The sequence below is a fragment of the Pungitius pungitius genome, chromosome 16, assembly GCF_949316345.1.
Source record: "Pungitius pungitius chromosome 16, fPunPun2.1, whole genome shotgun sequence".
Lineage (NCBI taxonomy): Eukaryota > Metazoa > Chordata > Actinopteri > Perciformes > Gasterosteidae > Pungitius > Pungitius pungitius.
In genome coordinates, this window is record NC_084915.1 from 859,657 (window position 1) to 878,676 (window position 19,020).

The 19,020-nt window shown below is 42.7% G+C and overlaps 1 protein-coding gene across 1 annotated transcript; it reads left to right on the forward strand.

Annotated features, from left to right (window-relative positions):
- The first annotated feature begins 1,040 nt into the window (after window positions 1-1,040).
- Window positions 1,041-18,854, forward strand: slc8a2a (solute carrier family 8 member 2a). The gene is made up of 12 exons (XM_062558232.1): window positions 1,041-1,173; window positions 10,120-10,529; window positions 11,366-11,503; window positions 12,020-12,247; window positions 12,334-12,612; window positions 12,826-13,260; window positions 13,421-13,782; window positions 14,406-14,509; window positions 15,690-15,802; window positions 16,657-16,756; window positions 16,985-17,257; window positions 17,375-18,854. The coding sequence occupies exons 2-12, from the start codon at window positions 10,182-10,184 to the stop codon at window positions 17,749-17,751; spliced, it is 2,757 nt and encodes a 918-aa protein (XP_062414216.1). The 5' UTR covers window positions 1,041-1,173; window positions 10,120-10,181; the 3' UTR covers window positions 17,752-18,854.
- The last annotated feature ends 166 nt before the right edge of the window (window positions 18,855-19,020 follow it).

Sequence of the window (19,020 nt, forward strand, 5' to 3'; positions counted from 1 at the left end):
TTCATTTAAACAATAAACTGGACAGGACAGATCACCCAAATGCACTTTGTAAAAAAGGCCACAGCAGAATCTGCTTAGTAGACCAAGGTTTTTATGGAGAGCAAGGAGCACTCATGAGGACTTTCTTCAAATCAGTCATCAGGCATCAGTCATTTTCTATGGAGCAGCTGACAGGAAGAGACTGAATACACTTTTAAGAAGGCCAGCAGTGTGCTGAGATGTCCTCTGGATATGGTGGAAGAGGTGGGAGACAGGGGGATGATGACTAAAACATCCTCCATGATGGACAACATCTCACCCAAATATCCTCCATGATGGACAACACCTCCCCCAAATATCCTCCATGATGGACAACACCTCCCCCAAATATCCTCCATGATGGACAACACCTCCCCCATGCAGGACGCCCAGCCTGCTCTAAACAGCTCTTTCATAAACTGACTGTGTGAAGAAGAGGTATCCTATATCTTAACAGACTTGACCCAATGCTTTTTGGGATACATCTGGCATTAAGGTGGCTTTTGTTATTTATTCATTCATTTTTATTGTGTTGGAACAGTTGGAAATGTACAATTTCACAAATGTCAGAAACCACACAACACTAGTATAGTAGGCGGCAACCACAGAGAATAAGAAAGAGAGTGAATACATATGTTATATATTATATAATTAAAACATTTAGAATCAGATTTCTGACCGACTTTATTAACTGTTTAACCGCAAAACCCAACGCTACATTGTGTCATATTGTGCAATGAAGGTTATATCGAAAAATACATCTTGGTTGATTGATAATAATAGATGGATATGTATGCAGCCTATATCTAAAAGAGCCACCAAGCAGTATAGCATATAATGCAGACACAAGCACATGCCCACGTAAATCAATAAGGAACATCAGGTATCAATAAACCCCAACAACATCCATCACTTCGCCATGTGCTCCGAAGCTTTAAATTCAGAGTAGGCAGTGAACGCAACACGTCATCCTTCCAGGCGCGGTTGCGCAGCATCACAGTCGGTAGTTCACTAACTGCACCGTGAGTTAACGGGAAAGTTCACTCGTGAGGATTCACCGGCGTGTCGACACGCGGATAGTTTTACCCGGCGCGTGTTTCAAGACTTCCAGAAGTGATGCCAGGCTCCGGCGGAGTTGCGCCATAAAAGCAGAAGGTAATTGATCCGAAGGGGGACGGGGAGGACAGGGCGGATAAACTGGCCTTTTGGGGGGCTGCTGAAGGCTACGCCCTCGCCAACTGTCCCTAGTTTTGATTGATGTTAAAAGGGTAAACAACCCATTCTTATCATGTGCCCTTCATTAAAATTGCTTAGTCTTTAACGTTCTCAATGACTTAAACCCCCGAGATGACAACATTATCTTTTCTTTTCTCAATGAATCGTATCTATTATCCGAAGTAATTAGTAAAAGAAAAATATCCAGTTGTATTTTCCATCCACAGCAATGATAATCTGTCAGACTCGATGCCTCATCTTTCTTCCTCCATGTAATGCAGTTTTTGTTGTTATTCTCTTTTTCTATGTAGCAAATTGGGATTACAATCTTAATTTCTTTGTGCAACCCTGTCGTACATTAACATGTAAAAGTATTCTAAACTTCAGTGGAATTTTATAAATACCACATGGTTAAAACAAGTTTGGGACTTAATTTAACCAACTTTTACCCTGTAGTGTTTACATTTGTACATTCACCCCTGGAAAATTAAATAACACAATTTTTTTAAACTAATGTTGATTCTGTAATGCTTCATCTCCCTGCAGCAGCAGGAAAGACCTCAACTTGCTTAAAGCTGCACCAGCGGGTGGTTTAGTTATTAGTAGCAGCATGTTCTGCCACCCTCTCTACTTGCAATGCAGCTAAACCTAATTCATCCTTTTCCAAAGTGACCATTGACATTGTGCACATAACATGCTTTACACTGAAGATCTCATTGATGAATGTTTTATTGTTGCTCTTTCGTCCCTGATGAGGGATGAACTTCGGAGCTGACATTTAACTCAAAGCATAATTGAGTTTAGTTGCGTGGCTGCACACGTCCAGCAGTCCACTAGCCTGTCGTTTTAAAAAAAATAAAGAAAAATACAAATCAGAAAATTGAACAGGATTTGTTTTAACGTCAGAACTATACTATATTATACTACACTGACAGACGCACACACTCCAAAACACACCTCCATGTTCACTTGACGCTCATTCATTAAATTATTACCATCATTGTAGTGCTTAATTAAATGTATATATATATATATATATACACCACATCTAAATACAGCTAAAAATGATAAAAAAATAAAAATGTAAAAATTATAATTACGAAGTGCTATGAGATCAATTTAAAATGGCATTTGTGAATGAATGCGTTAGAGGCTTCTTAGTAGCCGCGCTGGTTTAATGGATCACCACGTGTCTCCCTTTACTGGCATGACATCAACTACCGTATAACCCACAGTATGTGCCCAAGCGCACTAGACTACCGTACATGACAGCATTAAAAGGTACAACACATACAAATATATTTGTCAACTATAACCTAAATGGGATGAAGCAAGAAATATATACAAGACAACAGATTGAAAAATGAATGGTCCAAAAAAGGCGAGTAAATAAAAAAGTGTCTTTAGTCTTGTTAACTACTTTACGGGTGTTATTAGCGAGCTAACGCTAGCTTGATCAGCTGGATGACGAGTAAACAGCAGCAGCAGCAGATCAGCTGCTGGAGGCTTCTTACCAACATTGAGATCCCGACAGGGTGTTGCTTTCATGTGACGCACCACAACTGGCTGCCGATTCCTCTCCGTCGGCTCAGATCTTCTCTTTTCTCTTTTTTTGCTCCACGCGCATCTCTTCAACTCGGAGTGACGTAATAATCGCGCAACACAACGAATCGATAATAAAATCCGTTGCCAACCCTTTTAATAATCGGTTTTATCGATTTCATCGATTTGTTGATACACTTGATATGTTATGAAAAAATCTGACATTTATGTTTAGTTATTTAATAATGGGTCTTGATGAACTCTATGTCATTCCAGAAGTGCAGGAAACAGGAAAATAACACAACACTAGAAACTATGTTTGAGAAGATAGTCACATCGTTTTTAAAATAGCAAAAGAATATTACAACAAATTAAGATTATACACAGAATTGATTTTGTTTATATTAATTATATTGCCAAATGATGATTCCTTTATTCATCTACATTTCATCAGCAGCAAATAAAAAAAACTTTACTCTTCACTTTTTAAGCAAAAAAAAGAAACATTCCCCAATCATGAATATAATCTGCATATTTATACATAGTAAAGGTTTGTTGGTTGAAACCCTATTTCTATGTATTTTTACAGTATTTGTCTATTTGTAGGTGGTGTCTAACCACAATGACGGCAGTATGGGTCGGGGGTTTACACGCTAAATCCAGGCAGTCCACTGCTAAAACTTGGCTGACGCCCCCCCCCCCCCCTCCTATGTCATGGCTTGAGTAAACCAATGCTGCATCATTGCAAACAGGCAGGTGCAACAGGATAAAAGGCAACACCTTGTGTTTCTCTCCTGATTCGACTCTCCTGATTAAAGCTTTTTCATCCACGTGAGGGAAGACAAGACCTATGCATGGGTCTCTCTTACCCTGAGCGAATTAGTTTACTGCACCTCACTTTGTTATTGATGTATGCTACTAGAATGACTTATGGAGGGCGAAAGCTCTTGACAACATCTAATAGGACCTGAGCAATGATGTCTTTAACTGTCAGTCTCAGATGTGTTTCCTTTCTGGCTGTAATGATTGTAAAGCTGGCGGTACATGTTGTTAGCAGTTGCCTCACTGGGAATGTGTGTGTGTCTGAGTGAGAGGAGAATCAGTGCTCGGGGGATCTGTTTTGTTTTCACAGACCCCCTGGTCTATTGTGTAGTTCAGGCTCGCCGGCTGCCTCTGCATATTTTTTTGGTCCAAACCCGATTGGTGCCCTGAATTCCAAGCGGTTGCTGAGAAGAATAACAGGCCCCAGAAAAGGCTTTCTAACGGAAAGTGTAGTTGGTGGTTTTTTCTCATCAATATTCAGGTCACTCCACCATTATCTGATGAACAATATGTTACCTTAGACCGGGTAATAAGTAGTGATTTTTGCTTTAATAAGTCACATGGGCGGATAACTTCATTTCAAAGATTAGTGATTGCTTACAGGGGTCAACAGTCCTGGTTCGGACTAGCACTATTTGTACAGTTAGTTAGTAGCATTATGGAAGCCAGATGTACATACTGTTTTTCTGACTCTACCCTAAATATTGAATAGTCCGTTGCACCTGTCTTGGTTGCAGCTGAATTAGAAAAGGCTGTTCCTTCTAGGGTAACAGGGCGGCCAGAGGCCGGGGCATGGCGTCTCAGGTGATGGAAACCCCAGGAGCTGCTGTCTACTGGCTGTCAGCTATTTATCTACCGGACACTTTCCTGTCCGCTTCACCTTCCGGTCCCATGCAGCCTTTCTGTTTCCCTTATAGTGAGCACAGCCCGGGGTTGCGCAACTGGTGAAACCATAGGGAAAAGAAAGTGGAGGCAGAATTACACAAGGAGGGAAACAAGAGCTGAAAATGGTTTGGAGACGTCCAATGGACTGTTTACCGGAGAGTCGAAGTGATTAGACAATATGAGGAACGGAAAACTCCCTAACTTACTCCAATTTCCCAAGGGGCCTCTTTTAAAATCTCCCAGTACCTTATTAATGCTTCACCTGAAATCTAACTCTAATATTATAGCATGGTGATATGACATGACAATAAGGGATGTAGTTTTGAGCCACAGTGTTTATACAGTGATACAAACAAATTGTTTACAGCATTGTAAAAGTACAGGATTGAGATGCTTCATATTGTGCAAAAGAATTTATAAAAACACCTGAAAATGAAAAAGTAAGTACTAAGGTAGTGGAGGTATTCATTTAACTAAATATGCATCTATTGTCAAATAATACCTGTATTTTTGATGTCTAGATCAGAGAAGTCACTGAAAACGACTGTGTTATTTTGTAGGGTGTTCTAAATTTTTAACTAAGTGCTAAGTGCCTTTTACTGATCTAAATGCAAAATGAAAGCATCAATGCTTTTTTCAAAGTAGAGTTTCCTTGAGAATAACAGAATGAAACTGGTAGTGACAGCTTGTCTCGGTACCGAATGACTCCACGCAGCACAAAAAAACGGCGAGGCACTGAGAGAGATTTGCAAATGTCTCTGGAGCCGGACACTTTGTATTTATATTGAATATAAACACAAGCCAAACATGAACGTACAAATGAATACATGACTTGCAAGCACCCGTTTGCCAAAAGTGTCTAGAATTAATGTAATCAGGGTTGAGTTTTTCATATACCAAATATTTGTGTTCCACCAGTAGAGCGAGGCCCAGGGATTCTGAACTGCTGCTCGTTGGGACTTTAACACTGCAGAAATGTTGGTATGAAGGGAACCGGCAGCACTGCATAGATTAAGGCATTCCATCAAACCTGTTTGTATGGTTACTGTAGTTGTAGCAGGGGAGTCGTCCAACCTTTCTGATGACTTGAATAACACCGTCATGGAAAGTGAAGCCATCTCGCGTTAAATGTGTAATCTGATGTGAAGACCCTCCGGAAGGACTCTTTCCCTCTTTCAGAATCTTAAGTGTATTTCAAATTCAATCCCAGTGACTAATGTAACTTGTTCAAACATTTGCAGGAACAGCTCTGTGGAAAAACAGTTAACTTGATAACTCTTTAACAAACCATGCTCTACTTCACATACCCATTGATGAAATGACACTTTCTTGTTTCTTATTCTTCTGAGTTTGTATCTCTATGGTCGTCAGCTAAATGACATGTAATGTAATACCCACTGTTTGTTTAGTATTTAGTCCGTAATATGCGTAGAAACTTCAAAGTGTTCATTTGAGAAAGGCTGATATTGATCCTCCTCTGGTTCAACAGTGTGACATCCGGTGATGTTAACACAATCCAGCATTGGGTGGTAAAACGTGAGAACCACCTTCACAATTCAGCCTCCACGAGATACCTCTAATGCCTCGTTAGTGGTTTAGCTTGGATCTGTCCGTCGGTCTATCTGTGCGTCCGTATCCCAGTGGGATTGTCTTACACTCGGATCCATCGGTGTTCATTGATAGGCTTTGGCTCACTGCGATGGGCCTATGTTACTTATTTAGGGGTGGATCTCCTTCCTTTCTTTAATTGAACAGCAAACGGAGGACCATCTAATTGCCTTGATTTGTGTCTTTGTGTAACTTGAACAGGCCTTATTTTGCAGTAGGGGATGAGTTTTCTACAGTATTTATCAAAATCAAAGAGAGAATTGCTTGCAGCTAAAAATCCAGCAGACGACAAGGTAAAACAAATGTATTTCTTCAAATAATTTGATCAGACTATTTTGATCACACCAAGACTGTAGCTATGAGCCGTACCTCCTTGACACACCAGATATGATCATCAAACCTTTTTATACTGATAAGTACATGATGCTGTACATGGCAGTACTGCTTACAAATGCATATTTGATAAGGCCTATGATTAAAAGCATCACGTTATTGTCTATCTCTGCAGCAAAAAATAATTTGCCGTTAACTTTAAAAGAAATGAAAGAGAACTGAAGGTCGAAGCTGCTACAATCGACTCTGCGTGCTCTTTTGGCATCCTTCACCTCGTTGTTTTGGTTTGGACGCTGCTCTCATCCACCTGCATGCATTTGTATTCAGTTAAAACAGCCCACCACTTGAGCCCCCTAGCTGTTACACAGTGGACTGATTAGTGGATAAAGAGCCAGGTGCATTCAGAAGGTTACAACTTAAAGGAGAGTGATTATTGGATGTTGCCTTTACTCGCTGCCACAGAGTTCAAGTTGAGGCGGGAACACCGGCCTGGGTGGGCTCTCTGTGAAACTGGCACATGGTGGTCATTACCTGTTCATATAGCTTACATGCTAGAAAGAGGATATTTATCAATGATCAAGCTGCAGTTTATTCCTGTTTCTGATGGAGAACGACGTTGCGTGTGTGTGTGCGCGTGTTAACACATGTTTCAGGTCCCTGTATCTGAATGCACATACACACCTCAAATTGAACCAAAGTCCTTTGTTTTTTTTTGCATAAAACACACAAATCTTACACACACGTATAACGCGTATTTTCGCTGATTTAACCAATGGTACAGGTAGGTGGGTGATGAAGATCAGTCTTTCCCGATTGTGTGCGCATGCGTCTGTGTGTTTGTGTGTGCGCATTGGGACGGAACCATGTAGGAACAGAAATGACATGTCGTCATAAAATAATAAGACATACATACCTTAAGATGTTTTGTTTGTTTAATAACAGAACTAGGGTTCTATGGGAAGGGTCACCTTAAATTCTGTTGTGATCCGGCACTATAAAGACAATGAAGCCTATAACTTTCCTCACTATTTGAGACCAGCTTGGTTGTAATGGATGAATAATCAGTGAACCAGGGAACCCTGGACCTGGTCTAAACAGAACTCCATCCGCTTATCTGACATAGCCTTGCAGTTTAGGCTACATTGCATACTGGCCATACTAAGCCATGTGTGTAGTTAAAGCTCTAGTGTTTTTTGCAATGTATTTCCCATCATCGAGGCTTTAGTAAATCATATCTGTCTGTCCCTTGCACCCTTTCTGCTTGTGATACAGAGCCTCGGTCACCTGACAGTACCCCACCAGTCGGGGTGCAGGGAATAAACTGATTAGGGTGCTAACTCCCCTTTTTAATGTGGCACTCCTGCCCATGTAAAATAACCCCAAACAATCACTTACCACTGGTGCTGATGGCTAGTGGGCGTGTAAGAAGCAGTAAGGCGAGATGAGCTGTCAGCCGGCTCACCCTGCGCTCAGAGGACAAGGAGAACGCAGACCCGTCGACACCCCAGGACCCCCTTCTCCAAGGCATACGAGAGGCTTGAAAGAGGACCGTGAACTAATACGCCATTGCCAACTTGAACATGAACATGTATCCTCGTGGTTCAAAATCAGCTCCTCCTGAATCGGGGTCACAGAAGCTCTAATCCATTTCGATTAGGGCAATCTTATTTACTAAATGAATCTCTTAAGAAGTATTCGCTTAATGTGTGGCTGATCAACTCCTCTCCCAAAGAATGTACAATAAACAGCTGCTTGGCGTAAAAGTCTATATTTAGGTAAATGCATAAATCAATAATGCATCCAGCATCGCCCCCGCCCTGGATCATCAGGCACTCATATATTACCCTGTGAAGCTCAGCTGCTTTTTGCAGGTACCTCGAACACAATATCTACTTTTTGGGCTAGAAGTCCCCACAACAGTACTGGCAACAGTACAGGATACTTGTGGTAGTGGTGCATTTCCTTTCGTGTTTTGGGTACTTGTAACTTCTATGTATTGAGTGCATGCTGCTTGTTCCATGTGAAGGTGTGATATAAGGACGATTTGATAGAATCACTAGTCTCCCTGCCTCTGTAGCTTGTGTGCTATTGTTGAGAAAGTTATTTTTGGGGAGATTGCACACACACACACACACACACACACACACACACACACACACACAACTACCAGTACTTGTTTGTGTAAGGTGGCCCTCTGTCTGAGGTCGAGGTAACCATAGCAGGCCTTTGGAAAGTGAAATGCGATGCGGCGGGCCCTTTGGGCTGTGTTTCTGAATCACAACTCCATAATGAGCTGGCAGAGCTCAGGGAGCATCAAAGATGCAGCACCCCTGTATCTGTTTTCAACTCATGCTGGGCAATAGCACAGTGTCACCTGTGCAGGGGGAGTGGAGGGAGGACTGAAAGCTTTCTGCCCCACTCACACCCGTACATCCTCACATGCTTTAAACTCCCTGCTGCCAATAACACACGCCTCCTACGCTGATGTGCATGCTTAACATATTAATACATACTATTAAGCCTGTATCTAAGATGTGCAATACAGATGCTCTAAAAATGTTCAAAAGCAAGATTGCACTTTTTTTGAGTGACACAGACGCAGTCAAGAGAGTATCATAGTTTGAAATGAGTTAAAACTAATGAATCACACAATACCAGGCAACACTGCTATGAATATGACCCGAAATAGCCAATAAATAAGTTGTAGTGGCACACATAAGGCTTATTCATCTAACCTACTGGGTGTCAAGCAGGACAGGGAAAGGTTAGAATTAGCCTAATCGGTAATGTCATAAATTAAAATAAACAAAGGCAAGTAGTTATAAACGATATGTAATTAATGTAATAGGTGTATGCTTGGTGCAGTAGAATATTCCCAAATTTGTTTTCAAATTCTCACAGAGAAAAAAAATTGCATGAGCCCAAAAACTAGGCTTAATCATTGTCACCAGCAGAGTTCAGTGATGGTAACCATGGAAGGTGAACCGCTTAACAACCTGGTTCTAGTTTCTCAGGGGTCATTTTGATACACTGTTAAGATTACGCTGCTGGGTCAGTTTACTTTTAATTGCTAAAAACACGCCATGAGTTGGTGGCTATGGTAAAAAAACAAAACAAAGCAACCTGCTTCCTTGTTAATGACGTTGCTGAAACAGTATGCATGGCTGTGTGTATTATCCAGCATCATCACTCACTTGGTATTACATAGGATGATCATCCTATGTTTTTTACTATCAATGATGCAGATTTTATCCTCAAATGACTCACCACACTTTGCATCTGGTTTAAATGTCAGTCTGACAGGAGGAAGACACCTTGCTTTATGTAGGAGAGATGTTTTACAGCACCAATCATTGTCAAATGTCTTTGGTGTATGTTACACAGGAGGAGAAAAACGTTGGACTGGACCAAAACTCTTGGCAATCAACCCATCCGGTAGTTGTAAAAATATTTGAGCGTTGGATCGACGCACCGATTGACAGACAAACCGTGGTTACAAGCGTAATCATTTCTGGTCCTGATAGTGGATTCCTTCCTCCTTGTCACAACTGATCAGGAGTGATCATGTCTATTTGTACTGTAAATAAGTTTTGGAATTCTTTTTGCACCCTGACCCCGTTACAACATGTAGACCTTCTTTAGATGCACAGCCCTTTTCTTTCCCATAATAATGTGTGTTTCCTCGGTTCCCCCCAGGAGAGTCGTCTTACCCAGCCGGTGACTCCTCCCACACAGGCCCCTCCTAACTCAGGGCTATCATGGGACATCTGCCGGTTCACCTCTCCCCGCTGCTGTTCCTGCTCCACGCCTTCCTCCTCCTTGCCCAGCCCTGCACCTCCATCACACCGCAGGTCCTGCAGCGAGCATCCACCCCCGAGGAACCCCAGTCCTCCGGTAACACCACGGGGTCCGGCAAGCGGACCTGTCCAGGCGCCGTGGTGTGCAGACCCGGCATCCTGCTGCCGGTGTGGTTGCCTCTGGACCCTCCAGTCGGAGAGCAGGCGGGCAGAGCGCTTATCTACTTCCTCTGTCTCATGTACATCTTCCTGGGTGTGTCCATCATCGCAGACCGCTTCATGGCATCCATAGAAGTCATCACCTCTCAGGTATTAATAAACTGCATGTTGGTAGTAGATTCAATACAGATGCTCCTAAGTAACACGCAATTTTGCTGTTGCCTCCTTACTTTGTTGAATGTAGAGAAATATTATTTGGTCCGATTCTACTCTCTGAATGTGACTGGACTCATTTTCTTCAAACAAACAAAGACAAAACTGAAGTGATTTATTTTGTGTCCAAGGACAAAGGATTGAAAGTCAGCTTCCATCGCTGATGTTAAAAACCCCAAATTAAGTGCAGTTATGGATTCAGACCCCAATCTGAAGAGCCATAGAATAAAGACAATTACAAAATCAGCCTATTATCATCTGAAAAATATATGAATTTGTTCCCAGAGTCTGTACACCAAACATGGTGGAGCATCTTCTGTTTTTCTGCTCCACATTTCTGAAACAAACTCCCAGAATGCTGCAGGTCTGCTGAGACTCTCAGCTTCTTAGATTTAATACTGAAGAGGCCTTCTCTTTGCTGTTGCGTTTAAATAAATAATATAATATGCCCTGCAACTTTTATTCTTGTTTTTTGTTTTCATTTCTCTAATATTATAATTAATTTTAAATTGGTTTTAATAGTTTTATGTGAAGCACTTTGAATTGCCTTGTTGTTGAAATGTGCTAAACAAATACATTTTCCCTGTCTTGCATTTCCCAAAGAATCTTGAGCTATTCAATGCGATTATATTGGACTACATTCGTATCGGATATGGAGCACATAGCTTGCATACTTTGACAAAAACTACTTAATAAATCTTCAACATTCTCCAAACTGCCTAATATGGATTCATTTTACTGTATATATTCATTTTTGACATCTTCGCTTGCAGGAGAAAGAGGTGACCATCACCAAACCCAACGGTGAAACCACGGTAACCACGGTGAGAATCTGGAACGAGACGGTGTCCAACCTCACGCTTATGGCCCTGGGCTCCTCGGCGCCTGAGATCCTGCTGTCTGTTATTGAGGTATAAACCTTACCATATTCCTTTAACCTTTCATGTTTAGACCTGTTGTTGCTGTGCTGTATACTCATTGATGAGATCATATGAAATTTTGTCACTCGGAGCGACACAAAAGTATATAACTTACAGTTGTGTAAGTTAAGTTTATAAATATGTGAATAAAATGAGAACTCAACACACCACTTGCAACCCTTTCACTTTTAGTCAGGGTCCTCATACCATGCATCTGTTGCATGGGCGAGGTATTGGAGAGGGTCCACTAACAGAGTATATACACAATTTCACACACAGGTGATACTGTTAACGTATCACACCATTTAATAGTCCGTAGGATGGTACATACATCGCTTGTCAAAGCGCTTGTCGGAGCTCCAGGAAATACTCGTAGTTAGCATATAGCGTCTTTGACCTATGCCCAGGTGGAGCCGCGATGAGCACATGTGACCCCGTAGGTGCAGAATCCAGACGGTTATTTTATATTGATCTATGTGGCTTTGTCTTTTTTTTTTGCCCCTCCAGGTTGTTGGCCACGAGTTTAACGCAGGGGAGCTTGGCCCGGGCACCATAGTGGGCAGCGCCGCCTTTAACATGTTTGTGATCATCGGTCTGTGTGTGTGGGTGATCCCTAACGGAGAGTCTCGCAAGATCAAACACCTGCGAGTATTCTTCATTACGGCTTTCTGGAGTATTTTTGCCTACATCTGGCTCTACCTCATATTGGCTGTCATTTCACCTGGTATTGTAGAGGTATGTTTCTCACAACTATATACACACGTGTTTCTAATAAATCAAGTGTGTGAATCCTCTAACATTCACATTAACTGCATGGCCAGGTGTGGGAGGCTGCAGTGACGCTGCTTTATTTTCCGGTGTGCGTGATCTTGGCTTGGATCGCTGATCGTCGCATGCTCTTCTACAAGTATATGCACAAGCGTTACCGCGCCGACAAGAGGCACGGCATCGTGGTGGAAATGGAAGGGGACCTTGCACCCAAAGGCATTGACGTCATCATGGACGGAAAGTTGTCGGAGGGCGCCGCGTGCCCTGGGACCCCCTGCAGTGTGACGGTCTCTGTGCAGACGGGCGGTGAACTGGACCAGAGCAAAGATGAGGTGAGACCTACATATGCTTCTCCTGCACGTCCCTGCCTGTAGTTTGTACTAGTCAACATATTTACACTTACGTATGTAGTGTTAGATTTCATAAAGGTTTTGTGGAATAAAATGCCTATACTTTGCTGTTGAATCCCACCATACCATTTTTAATACATGTTATTTTCATTTGTGCCAGATTTATATCTAAAAAGGTTTCCTCTTGCCGTATAGGTGGTTCGCATCCTAAAAGACCTGAAGGAGAAACACCCGGACAAAGACCTGGACCAGCTGATTGAGATGGCAAACTACTCTGCCCTGGTCCACCAGAAGAAGAGCCGCGCCTTCTATCGGGTCCAGGCAACGCGCTTGATGATTGGCGCCGGAAACATACTAAGGAAACACGCTGTGGAGCACGCGCGGCGCTCAGCAGGCCAAGAGGCCGACAAAGCCACCTGCTCGCACATTTGTTTCGAAAGCGCGCAGTACCAGTGCATGGAAAACTGCGGCTCCCTAAGCCTCGGGGTGATCCTTGATGGGGGCACAGGCCAGAGCACTTTCTATGTGGACTATTGTACAGAGAATGGCTCTGCAAATGCTGGGACCGACTATGAAGGCAAGGAGGGGACCCTGGTGTTCAAGCCAGGGGAGAGCCGCAAAGAGATCCAGGTGAGCATTTAACTATATGAATAAATATAATACAAACATTACACAATTGGTCAGCTAATTGGCTTGGATGTGTCTGCGGAATGGTAACTGTGAAAGTTACGTATGTTGTAATGTATTAATCATTCCAACTGTCATGTGCTTACATCCATATGCTCTGCAGGTGGGTATCCTGGATGACGACATCTTTGAGGAGGATGAGCATTTTTTTGTGCGTCTTCAGAACCTGCGGCTTGAGGAGGGGGCGACCGAGGGGACGGGAACCCCGCCGAAAGGTCGACTGGTGGAGCCACTGGTCACCACGGTCACCATCTTGGACGACGATCACGCCGGCATCTTCACCTTCGGGCAGCGCGTGCTGCGAGTGAGCGAGAGCACCGGTACACTGTCGGTCCCCGTAGTGAGGAACTCGGGCTCCAGGGGCACCGTCGCCTTGCCGTACCACACAGAGGACGGCAGCGCCAAGGCCGGGGTGGACTACGAGCATGCCGGGGGGGAGCTGCAGTTCACCAATGAACAGACCAGGTGAGGCGCAGCCTGCAACCAGAGGTAGTGAGTGGGACATAAGCCATAGGAGCAAGTATAGTGTTTAAGTATGGTGTTTAACATAGAGGTCATTTGGAATATTATTTATCTAAAGGGTTCCCAAATAATAGACAAATGTATGTGACAATAATCAAGGATAGGGGGGGATGCACCCCTGACATAATGGTAGGGGACACATTGAACTTGATGGCTAAAGATAATCCTGCCCCCCCGCACTCAGGTGTGGGAACCTCTAGTCACACCGTGCAAGCTGACGGATCCTTTTCCCATTAAAATTTCAGGTTATATAAGCTGTTTGCACTCATGTGTGTTTAGTGAAAGACTCAAAGGCCCATCAATAGATGCGGCAGTTATGAGTCATTTAGTTTAGTGCTATTGCTTTGTAACACTGAGGAACAAAAGTGCTTCATGTTATGTTCAAGGCTGAATTATTTAAATTCCCATTCATTATTTAGATCACTTCAATTTACGATTTTGATTTAGGTCTGAGGGTAACAGTTTAAGATGGGGATTTTTTTTTAAACTTTTATGTGTACGCCTTATGGTTTCTAGTATTTGGTGTTTAAAAAAACATGTGTGTGTGTGTGCTTACGTGTGTACAGTCAGATCTTACAGGTGCGCATCATAAATGTGGAGGAGTACGAGAAGCAGGAGAACTTCTTCATTGTGCTTGAGGACCCCAAATGGCTCAAGCGAGGACTCTCTGGTGAGTGTTTCATCCTTTTAATGCTGTCACTGTTTCCATGGCTACGATAATGGTGTACCGCTGTGTTAAACAATAGTTTGCTCACACACAGTAGATGGCAAAGATCTGGCACCGAAACAACAGCAACACAGGCGCCTGAACGCCGGCGGCATGCGTCACAGTCAGTAACTGAAGATTACAGGCCGCCATTCACTGGAGTCTCTGTTTCCCTTTAGAACAGCCACCGCAGCCAATTATGAATTTAGTGACCTTTGGTGGCCCGTTACACTGACAATGTGTCAAAGAGGAACTGGATATGTGCTTGTTAGTCGATGTCAACGGACCAAACTGATTGTAATGCACAATCATTCATATCATGATGTGCACCGTGAGGGTGCACTGTGCACTGTGACCCGCTCAACAGAGAATAATAGTTTTATTTTAGATTGCCTCAAGTCTCTCTACATGCCTAAGAAGAGTGTTGTATTGAACCACTGTCTGATTTTGTTCACAGCACTGCTGCTTAACCAGGGTAAGAGAGTTTGGGTGCAGATTTGAGTTTTAAAGGTGCACTCTGGAGCATTTTTAAACACAAAGACATTATTGTAAAATGTTAAATCTGTCTAGGGCATTGGATGCCTTAGTCCAGAGTCAAGTTACTGTGTTCTTCCAAGTGAATTGGATCATAAACTACATCATTGAGATGAGAATAATGATTTAAATATCAACTAATTAGAACAACAGTGGATATAGTAGTATAACATCAGTACTGTTGTCAGCAATAGTAATGTGACTTCTGATAATGATGAAGGTAGATGTGGATGTCAGAGAGGACCAGCGCCGGAACAACAACAAGATATAACCAGTAGCCACAGAAAGCTGTGAGGCCAAACAAAGTCCCCTTGGCCTCCTCATCATCCCGTTTCAACAAAAAACATCCAATTATAAATGCAAGATTTCCCCAAAATGCTACACAGAGCGCCTTTAAATGTGTGCAGTGCTGATGGTTCTTTTTTGTCTTCAGGTGTGGGCACTTGAGTGCTTGGCTGAAGTTTAGTTTCTTATGTTTGTGTGTGGTCTTGCAAATTACATAGTAGATAAACATTAAATTCACATTGTTGGAGCCATTTATTTGCAGTTATTAAATCAGACACATGGCCACTACACTCACAGGGTTTCAAACGTCTGTGTTTGTCGACAGGCAACCCCACCCCTGAGGAAGAGGAGGCCCGAAGGATTTCAGAGATGGGCAAACCTCTTCTAGGGGAGCACAGCAGGCTGGAGGTCATCATAGAGGAGTCCTGTGAGTTTAAGGTGTGTGAGTGACTAAAAGCGGCATTACGAGTACAATCAACTGACAACCTCTGATGAATATAACAATGAAAACAAAGGGCAAAGATGTTATCAGATTAGGTCCATTTGGAAATATGCATCATGAGCTCACTGGGTTTTTAAAAAGAAAATCGAAGGGAACATATGCAGCTTTAAGGCTTTTGACATATTATGATGCCTATTATGACACGGTCACTATCTGCCATAGGAGTTAGATTAACATACAAACATTCATAATTTGAGTGTCATTTCTTTTCAAACCTTTAACAAAGTGCCTCAGGGGGCTGTTCTTGTTTAGGTACCTGTGTTGTAGTGCATTAACTAACTCACAACCCTTTACTCACCAGACTCCCAATGGAGTTCTAGACCAGGTACTGTTTGTGCCAGCATTCTGTGTGTGATGGGACTGATAGGACCTGTCTACGCGTCTCCTTAAACTCTCATTATACTCTACTGATTACAAAGCATCTTATACTCATATACCCTTTCTCCTTTTTCGACTTCCTTCAGGTTTACATACATCATGATTTTAGATGTGTGTAGGTTCATGTGTGCTGTGTGTGATTTCCTGGGTTATTTGTGAAATAAATTCAGATTCTGTAGCAGAACAGGGAAGCCAGTGGTTTCATGGGCATGCTTACCTAAACATGCCATTTTTGTTTTGGATCTCGCCCATGAAACGAGTTAATATTGACCTTTCTCTCCTGCTGTTAACTCCTGCAGATAATATTCTATTTTAATTGAAATGGGTAAAAACATCCTGTTGAGCGAGGTGCTCTTGTGTGATAATATGAGCTATAACTGCTTCTGTCACATGACTTCATGTGTTGTTACAGAGCACAGTGGACAAACTCCTGCGGGACACTAATCTGGCTGTGGTGCTTGGCACTCACTCGTGGAGGGAGCAGTTCATTGGCGCGGTCACCGTCAGTGCGGGTTAGTAGTTCACTTGTTTGTTTCTTCCCTAAGAATTGTTTTATCAAATCATGAAATTCGCAGCTTTTAAATCAAAAACTGAGTAAAATGAGAAGTGGTAGCTTCACAGGCAGTGATGTGCATGACTAAGTCTCTGCTCCGTTCAAAATAGTAAACTATTCCTTGGAATTAAGTTATTTTGAAAATGAGCTTTGTTTGATTGATCACTACTGTGTTTCCCTCGAACAGGTGACGGAGATGAGGACGAGGGACAGGAGCAGCGAATGCCCAGCTGCTTCGACTATTTCATGCACATATTGTGCGTTTTCTGGAAGATTCTGTTTGCCTGTGTCCCACCCACAGAGTACTGGAACGGCTGGGCGTGCTTCATAGTGTCGATCTCTGTCATTGGTTTCTTAACAGCCATTATTGGAGACCTAGCTTCCCATTTTGGCTGCACCGTCGGCTTGAGGGACACCGTCACCGCTGTCGTCTTTGTAGCACTGGGGACTTCGCTTCCTGGTACGCTGTAGGGAGTTTGTTTTTTTACCTGAATGAAGTATTCCAAAAGCTTTGCCCTGAAGGGATGGTGTGTTGGATTAAACTATTTAAATATTTGTTAACTTCATATTTTCCCAGATACCTTTGCGAGTAAAGTGGCCGCCACTCAGGACCAGTATGCGGATGCGTGTGTGGGGAACGTGACAGGAAGCAACGCGGTCAATGTGTTTTTGGGCATTGGGGTGGCCTGGTCCATTGCTGCCATATATTGGCAAGTCAAAGGTAAAGTCTTCCGCGTTGACCCTGGCTCGCTGGCCTTCTCCGTCACACTCTTCACCATCTTTGCCTTCTTCGCCATGGGGTTGCTGATGCTGCGCCGGAGGCCGTCCATAGGCGGAGAACTTGGCGGGCCTCGGATCTCCAAAATCCTCACTTCGCTGTTCCTCTTCGGACTCTGGTTCCTCTACATCCTTTTCGCGAGCTTGGAGGCCTACTGCCATATACAGGGCTTCTGAGTGCGCACAGCTTGGGAGAGATAATGACAGTACACACATCACCGGGACATTCACCTGTGCAGCTCTGTTCCAGTGATTACCACTGACTTATCATCACTTGAAAAACTGCTGCCATGGTTACATTAAAAATAAAAAATAAATATTGATATATATCCATGTACATAAATACGAACACACAACATGCAGAAACCTGTAGATTTCAGTTCCAGTCAGCAGAATGTTTGGCCTGAATAACATGCAGTGATGTGATGTTTTTCGATGAAGGAAAGCAAAGCAGGTCAGCGCGTACTCTGCGGAGTCACTGGGTTTTGCTCACTTCTGGCTTAATGCCTGACGGTTCATAACCTAGATTTCAAGTTTGGTCTTTCCTTCTCCTCAAGCTGAGTAAAGGCTGGATCAGAGTAGACTGCTTGACCTAGTATTTAGATAAGAAAAACAGCGACAGCTGCTTTTACGCAGATGTATGGACGTCTCTGAGTGTATCACCATGCTTATACCATGGCTACGTGTCCATGTTTGCCGGTCAGTAATCATTAACCCATAGTAAGTGTATCTTCTCAAAGCAAAAAGTGCTGTTTCTATGGTTACCTACAGTTTGTGCGGACATATTGAGAGCAATAGTAAAAAACTAAAACGTGTTATGGTCTTGGTATATGACTTTGAATGGACCTGCCAGCCAACCACAAGATTTCCCTGCCGGCACAGTATTCAAAACGAAGCACACTTTGGTTACAATCTACTGCTGGGGGATGAGCTGCTGGGACTGATGTCGTTATCTATCACTGAAACATTCTCTTTCTCTGTTGAGTTATGTGACACAAGGCATTGTTTTGTGTAATTTAATGCACCTACTGAGTTGAATCTCACTATAACTATTGAAAATAGTAAATGATCAGAAATGCAATAGTCCTATATTTAAACGTATGATTTACAAAGAATTTTACGGACAACTAATTTCGACTAAACCGTGAAAAGAAAAATGTATCTGCCACTGAGTGTGATCATTTGAATATTTATCAATGTATATTTATCAATGGTGTCATTTAATGTCTTTGTAATGTAATGTCTTTGATCTGATATTACCAAGATGCATTGTAATTTATTGCAAGTTGTCCTGATTACATTGAACTTTTGAAATTTTAACTGAGTGTGTCTCTGTTGAATGGAACTATTACTTCCTAATTAGTAGGGGGGGGTGTGGGGGTATCACAGCTGCAGGACTCTTAGGGAAGGGAAAACATTCTTTGTGGTGATATGGAAAAAGGCTAA